The sequence below is a fragment of the Crocuta crocuta genome, unplaced genomic scaffold (genome assembly GCF_008692635.1).
Source record: "Crocuta crocuta isolate KB4526 unplaced genomic scaffold, BGI_CrCroc_1.0 scaffold971, whole genome shotgun sequence".
Classification (NCBI taxonomy): Eukaryota; Metazoa; Chordata; class Mammalia; order Carnivora; family Hyaenidae; genus Crocuta; species Crocuta crocuta.
Window position 1 is genome coordinate 366468 of NW_027527401.1, and position 7562 is coordinate 374029.

Consider the following 7562-nt stretch of genomic DNA (forward strand, 5'->3'; position numbering starts at 1 on the left):
TGTCCTCAACACAGCAGCCATGCGCCGTCACCGCTGGAAAGGTAGGGAACAGAAAGGCTGTGCGCACGTAGGGAAGGTTTCAGATCTCTTCTAACTGCCGACCTCCCATGGTCTGCTGGGGCCAAGCTACGCAGAGAACGAGGCGCCTTTCGATCTCTTGCCCTGCCCCGAGGAGCTCAGCAGAGCTGCCTGGGGGTTAGGGCCCAGGTGCAGCCTTGAGCTCTGCCTGTGGAGCCACGCCCCTGCACTCTGCCCGCCCGGGCTTCTGGCTTGAGACGGGGCATGGGGAGGGGTGGGGAGGGGCAGCAAGCCTTTCAAAGGGCTCCAGGGGCCCGATCCAGTTTGAGTTAGCCTGTTGCGCTCCTGTGGCAGCTCTGAGGGGCGGTGATGGGCTCAGGGACACGCCCCTTGTCTGTCCTCAGGTCCCTGCTCCTGGGGCCAGGTAAGGGCCTGCACCCGGCACACACTAGCGCAGACGGGTGCCTCCCAGGCCTCGCCCCCGAGAGCCCAGAGCTCCAGCCCCTGTGTCGTCTCCCCCTGCAAAGGCCCCCAGATTCTAGGTGCTGAGGAAGGCCCTGCAACGCTGCTCCCTGTACACCCCCCGACGTGGGTGTGAACCCGGGGGCAGGTACCCAGCGCCCCCCGGGTGAGCTGTAGCTAGTGCTTGCGGAGAAAGTAACAGAAACGAGTCAAGCCGCACCGGAGAGAGTGGCCCGTGCCCCGGCTGGCCCTCTGCGGGCACTGACCTTCTGTCCAGGGGTCAGGAGACTGCCCCCAGCTGCCTCCTTGAGGCTGGCATGGGGGCGGTTTCCCGATGCCCGTCAGTGTGCCCAGGGCATGGCAGCGGGGCTGGGCATGCGGCCTCCCGGGACTCAGGCGGGCCCGGTGGTCTGTCCCCACGCAGAGCTCTTGTTTTTTTTTGTTTTATTTGTTTTTTGAGANACGCAGAACTCTTGATGGAGCACCGAGTGCTGGGGGACAGACAGACGCATCGGCCCATCACGCCCCAGCACCGACCCTGCGCCTCACCGGCCCCGGCAGTGGCCCCGTCTGCCTGGGAAGCTGCGTTGGGGGGAGGGCCCAGGACCTGTTTTCCTGCACCCGGGTGGTGACCACTGGGCCACCAACCACAGCTGTCCCCTGGATGTGATGCACGTTGCTCCATCCGTGGAATGTCGTGGTCAGGGCTTGTCCCCCGGGGAGGGCACAGCCAGATAGGCAGTCACAGCCCCCACGCACTGCCTTACAGCCTTCTCACCGAGCAGGCGGACGGGACGCCCCCCCAGGCAACCTCAGCTGCGGACAGTCACCGGCCTCCTCCAAGGCCTGTGTGGGGAGAGGATGCACCTGCGGCCGGCAGCTGGCCTGGCGCGGGGGGTCGGCTGGCAGAGAGCCACCGCCCTGTGGGCCAAGGTAACCAGGCACGGCAGCGGCGGTGGGAGCGGAGGACAGATGGGCACTCTGTCAGTGGGCCCTGGCAACTGGGGGCAGCAGCGGGCTCGAGGTCAGACAGACCTGCGTCCTGGCACGCCTTACACGTGGTGTGACCTCCCGCTCCATGTCTGGGAGCACAGCGCACCTCCACAGGAAGACCACCTGCCTGCACCTGGACGGACATTTCCAGGCGGCGTGGGGTGGGCGGGCTCGGAGGCCATCCTCCCTTCCCTCCGTCTGCTCCCCGGTGCAGTGAGGGCCCAGCTCAGGGCGTGTGCCCCTTTCCCGAGGCTGATCTTCATAATTCCTCGACACTGTGCCCCCATGGCCCCCTTTCTGTGCCCCTCAGTGCTGACAGTCCCTTTGCCACCCAGGAGACCCCCAGACCAACCCCAGCCCCTCGCCAGCAGAGAAGGCCCGGCCTCTGACGGACAGCTGCGTACAGAAACTCCAGAGCCCAAACTGCCCGGGCGGAGGGGGTCCCTGCGGGCCCCTGGAAGCCAGCGTGAGTCGAGGCTTGGTCCTGCCCCGGCTGCAGGCAGAGTGGGGGCCTGGCCTTGCTTTGCGGGGTCTACCGTGCAGCTTTGGGCGGGGCCACCCTGTCCACCAGATGGCGGAGTTGATGGGACGGGGCCTCTGGCCCTTCCCGGCTGGATTCCTCTGTAAGGGGATGGTCTTTGTTCCTTATGGCAGTCCTGGGAGCACAGGGCTTCGTCCACGGCTAAGGGGCGGGGACTGACGGTTTGGGGGCACTGGCCGCACTCTGGCTGTGGTCTTCCTCCGACAGGCGCTTGAAGGCCGCCCCAGCCGAGCAGGGCTGGAGCTGGGGCTGGATCTGGCCAGCAGCCCCGTGGAGGAGCCCCACAGGATGGAAGGCTGGGGGTCAAGGGAGCAGAGGTATGCGGTCTGGGGGGCTGCCTGGGCCCAGGGGGACCCGCGGGCAGGGGCTGGGGACCTGGGGCGTGGAGACAGATGCCCGTCTTCCGGTTGGAAGAAACTCACTCTGTCCGGGTGCCCCTCACCCTGACCGGGGCCTCAGTGCCCCTCAACCCACCCCCACGCCCTCCTGAGTCTGGCCCCGTCTGTGGAAGCTCAGACGCCACCTGGGGAACCGGCCAGAATCCAGTGGGGGGGAGTGGGGGGGGCTTCCAGGGAACACGTGCCCCTGAGCCTCTCAGAAGGCAACACCCCCCCAGACCTGATCCTGTGGGGACTGAGGCCAGAACCCCCTAAACATGGGCCCTTGCCGCCACCGAGGGGCACTCGTGGCAGGCATGGGTGTCAAGCTCAGGGGGAGTTGGAGGCCCCGAGCCACGGGGACGGGGCCGAGGGGGATGGGGCCCTCTCCTGGGAGCCCCCTGGGACCTCGGCACCAATGTGCTTTCAGGATGGAGACCCGTGTGCCGGAGGACCCCTGCGGCCCCTTCTCTCCACCGGAAGCCGCCCAGCTGCCCGCTGCTCCAGGTGAGGCCCCGCCTGCCCCGGGAACATGGACTCCCCACCTGGGGCTCATCCGCCACCAGCTCCTCAGCCACCCTTCCCCCAAAGCCCCACCGGGGAGCCCTGCCCCCACCAGCCCCATCGCGTCCAAGTGAAGGCCTGTAGGGAGAGCCCCCGAAACAGGACAGCTGCAGCTCTGAGGCCGGGTCCCCGAGTCACGGAGACGTCCGCCTCGACGTGGCTGCCTTGCTCGTGCGGGCGGGCGGGCGCCAGAGCCAGCGGGTGCAGAACCGGAGGGCTGGGCCCCGTGGACATTCCTTCCGCCTCCATCTGGGCCCTTCTGGTCCTGATCCGCTGGCTTAGGGGCCGTGGGGTGTGGGCCGCGGGGGTGGCAGGGGGTGAGGGTGGGGGCTCACCCCGAACTCCCCCTCCTCTGCAGCCTCCGCGCCAGCGCCACCCTCCCGGCGTGAGGGCAGTCCTGTGCCGCCGCTCAGGGCCCCCTCGGACCCAGGCGCTGAGTCCGAGGCTGCCCCCCGGAGCCGGAGCCGCTCGGGGTCTCGGGCAGGGTCCCGGGCCTCCTCCTCCCCGAGCGCGCGGTCCAGCTGCTCTCCCCGGGAGTTTCAGAGAGCGTGTGCCCTCCTGGTTCAGCTTTCCGAGAGCTCCGTCTCCCTGTCAGACTGGGAAGCCGGGGACACGCCAGACACGGACCCCGGCTGGTCCGGCGACTTCTCTCCTCAAGACTCCTGCGGGCCCCCCCGGGGCGGGGGGCAGGTGTCCTGGGAGAGGCCAGAGGGCGGCGGGGCTGGGCCCTTGCAGCAGGGCGGGCTGCCTCCTTCCCCTGATGCCGCCTCTCCAAGGTCAGGGTCAGAGCTGTCAGAGGCGTCCAGCCTGGTCTGGGACGAGGAGAACCTTCTGGAGCCTGGCTCTGGTGCCAAGCTAGCCTCGGGGTGCTCCTCATCTCCCGGAGGCTCATCCTGCCTGGAAACCAGCGGGGCGTCCAGCCCTGCACTCGCTTCCTTGGGCCCTGGGGAGGGGCAGGAAGCGTCTGGAAGCACTGGGAGCCTCATCAGTGGATCCGATACAGGAGAAGCCAAACAGATGTCCCCCGAGGCTGCCCCCATGCCTCTCCCACCCAGGCCCCCTTCCTCCAGTGACTTAGACCTGCCCCCTTCCTCTCCCTTGGGGTCCCTGGCATCCGACAGGGTGGGTTTGGGCAGAGGAGAGACCAGGCCTCTGCAGGCCTCACTTGGCTGCCCTGAGGGGCCCTGGGATGCTGCCCCGAGCCTACCCAGTGACAGGGCACCACGGCAGCTCTGGTCTGAGCCTGAGGTCCCTGTGACCCCGGGGACCCCTCCCGGGGACACTGGCCGTCCAGCGGCCCCGACGCCCCAGGGCTGGACCCCCACACATGGGGGGCGTGGAAACTCCCCTGTCCCCGAGGAAGCCGGCCCCGCTCTGTCCAGTGGGGTCTTGCCCGAGATCCTGTCCCCCGTCGATGAGGTGCTGTCCTATGGCAGTGCCGACCTGTCCTCCGCCTGCAGGGACGCCCACCTCCCTCCTCTGCCACCCACCCTCCCAGCAGAGGATTTGTCCAACGCCACCAGCCCCGACTCAGAAGACTTCCCTTCCCCGCCTGAGGACGCCATGTCCCCCAGGGGCTTGCTGGGCCCCCCGGGGGAGGATGCCTCCATCAGAACCGGGGAGTTGCCCTCCTTGCCTGCGGAGGACACACCTGAGGCGCCGTCCCCAGGCCCCCAGGAGTCAGGGCCCCGCCTGGGGGCAGGCAGACAGGGCGGAAGCCTTAGGGACAAATTGGGTGAATCAAGTTCTGTTGCCGGGGACCAGGCTGTGGGCAGCAGCCAGTGGTCTGAACCGGCCCGCTGCCTAGGGTCCCCCTTCTGTGGGGGGGCAGGCGATGGCCCAGGAGGGCTCCCGAGACTGCCGGTGCAGCCCCCAGCCCTGCCCAGAGCGGCCCTCACGGCCAGGGAGGCTCCACCAACCCTGTCACCCGGCGACCCAGCTCCTGCTCCGGGCGCGGGCCCCTGCGCTGACCCGCCGGGCGTGGAGGGGGCCGAGGTGGTGGATTTGGTCTCCAGCCAGCTCAGCAGAAGGATCCTATGCGACTCGCTGGCTGCACTCTCGGAGTTGGCGCAGCCGGCGGCCCCCCGATAGAGGAGCTGCCGTGTCCCGCAGGCTGGCCTGGCGGCCGCTGCACAACCCCAGAAAGATGGGGCCTGCGGGACACGCAGTGCTGTGGTGCCCTTGTACCACGTGGGCGGTCGTGCGTGGGAGGCCCTGGGAAGCCTGGGCCACCGAGGGCAGAGCCGCCGTGGCCCCTCGAGTGGTCATCTGGTGCTGGGCTGAGGCCTGGGCGGGGACGTGGCAGCAAGGGCACCGGGCTCTGCATTTTTCTGGACGTTGGGTCCACTGCATCCATCAGGCGCCCGGAAGGGCCCTTGATCCAAAGACTTTAAGGGGCAGGAAGGTAAAAGGTTGTGTGGGGCATGTTTAGAGGCTGGCCGGTCAAGGCAAGGTGTGGAGGTCACGGACTTGACAGAGAACCACCCAGAGGGGAGCAGCCCCCAAGGATGAGCTGGAGACCACGTGCCAGGAGGGAGAGCCATCAGCAAAGGCCAGGAGAAGAGAGAGAGTCGTTCTGGGGGGACAGGGAAGCAAGGGGTGGTGGAGGCGGGCCAGGGGTCACCTCTGCGTGGACTCACACCCCAGGCTTCTGGAGGCCGAGGGGCTCCGTGTGGGCCGGCTCCGCTAGGGCCGTTACAGATCCATCAACTCAAGGGCCGGAGGCCCCCAGCCGGCCCCGGGCCTGCCCTCCGGCGGTAGGTGAGCCAAGGACTCCCGGCGGGCTCAGGACTCCTGGGAGAGGCCAGCGCCCATTTCCTGGGGGCTGCCCATCATCGAATGAGCCCTCGGGGACACAGGGTGACCTCGGAGCAGGGAGCAGTTTGCAGAGGTGCTGGCAGGGTGCTGCTGCCTCTAGGGCTTGGCGCCTCCCGTCCAGGGTCACAGGCCTCCCAGCTTCAGTAGAGGAATTCCTGAGACCACATTTACGGACCCCTGGGGACACGGCGACTTCCGTGCACTCGCCGGTAGCTGGGGGACGTCTCCAAAACGGGCCTGGCCAGGCCCTGAGTTCTGCCTGTGCCCACCACCTTCTAGCTCGGGAGCAGGGGGCCTCCTCCAGGCAGCCCTCCACCAGGTCCCAGCTTTGGGGCGGCCTCGGGTATCCAGGCCAGCTGCTCACCAGACCGACCTTTGTCACACGCTGGCCCATCCTGTTTCACAGCTCAGGGAGGCACCAGCTGAGAAGGTTCATGGTGATTTCGCAGGATACACCCCCCCACTGGGGAGCGCGGGAGAGGCTCGGACGGGGGCGGGGGGGGGGGAGTGTGTGCTTTCTGTGTNGGCGCAGAAAAGGCACAGATGCGCTGCCCTCCGGGGCTCAGGCCTCTCCGGCCGCCACACAAGCTGGTGTGGCTGCGGCACTCAGAGCAGGCAGGGAGCCCCGCCTTTGGGAGCGTCAGGGGCACTCAGGTTTGAGACTCCCTCTGTCAAATATGTGCCACGTGCTCTTAACCATAGTCCGTGGCCCTCGGAGCCTCAGTATCCCCCTCTGTAAAACAAGAACACAAATGCCTCACTTCATCACCTCCAAGATGCAGACCTTCCCACGTCGGAATCACCGTGAAATCAAACGTTTTTCAATTGGAGGCACTCTCACGGGGTGGAGGAGCGGATCTGGGGGTTTCCAGGGTGCGGCCATGGGCTTTGAGCCCCCGGGAAAGTCAGCGGAAGCTTGGAAGCTGCTAGCATTGCCTTGTTTCTCAGATTCTAAGATACAACCCCCTTCCCCTCCCCGTTTTAATGTTTCTGAATTTGGCTGCATTTTACAAACAATGTGTTTTTCCTAAGCACCTTTTATTAAATCAACATGGGCTGAAGGGCCAGGGGCGCTCTGGGTTTGAGAAATGACCTGTGTTGTGTTCAAGGTGCTGAGCAAAGCCCGGTGCCCCCGGAGCCGGTGTGGGGTGAAGTAGCACCGGCCATGCAGACTGCACCAAGTGGGCTCACAGTGTCCGTGGCATCAGCCTTCCCTGTTTCCCACGGGGTGGGGCTGGTCCTGGGGCGGGGAGGCCCTGCTTCGACCCGCCTTCGCACAGCAGGAAGGGGGCGCTCACCGGGCACTCCGTGGGAGGATGGCTGGCAAAGGAGGGACCGGGAGAACCCTTCAGGCGGGCAGCACACACCCGCTGGCTGCCCGAGACGCCCCGCTGGCTCCCTCAGCACGTGGATGGGGACAGCGAGACCCGGGAAACAGCTGTCACAGCAAGACTTGACCTGGGAGGGGGAGGGGCACAGTCCCTCCAGGTGGCTTTGGGCGTTTGCTGGGGACTGAACTGTGTCTCCCCAACGTTCGTTCATGGAAACTTGACCCCCAATGTCACGGTGCTAGGAAGTACATTTGAGAGGGGATTGGCGTTTGAGGCTCGTGCGAGTGGGGCCCCACAATGGCCCTAGCGTCCTTATGGGAAGAGACCCCAGAGAGCTCCCTCTCTGTCCACAAGTTCACAAGGAAAGGCCACGTGAAGACATTGCGAGAAGGTGGCCGGCTACCTGTAGGCCAGGAAGTGGCATCCTGCTGACCCTGATCTGGAGTCTCCAGCCTCCTG

The 7562-nt window shown here is 66.7% G+C and overlaps 1 protein-coding gene across 1 annotated transcript in view; it reads left to right on the plus strand.

Annotated features, from left to right (window-relative positions):
* CCDC187 (coiled-coil domain containing 187) overlaps positions 1–6220 on the plus strand; it is a 36551-nt gene extending 30331 nt beyond the window's left edge. The window contains exons 20-24 of the mRNA XM_077753170.1: positions 1250–1413; positions 1809–1939; positions 2222–2331; positions 2822–2898; positions 3314–6220. Coding sequence (XP_077609296.1) covers positions 1250–1413; positions 1809–1939; positions 2222–2331; positions 2822–2898; positions 3314–5046 — 2215 coding nt within the window. The 3' untranslated portion in view covers positions 5047–6220. The remainder of the gene's footprint in view (positions 1–1249; positions 1414–1808; positions 1940–2221; positions 2332–2821; positions 2899–3313) is intronic.
* Positions 6221–7562: the final 1342 nt, after the last annotated feature.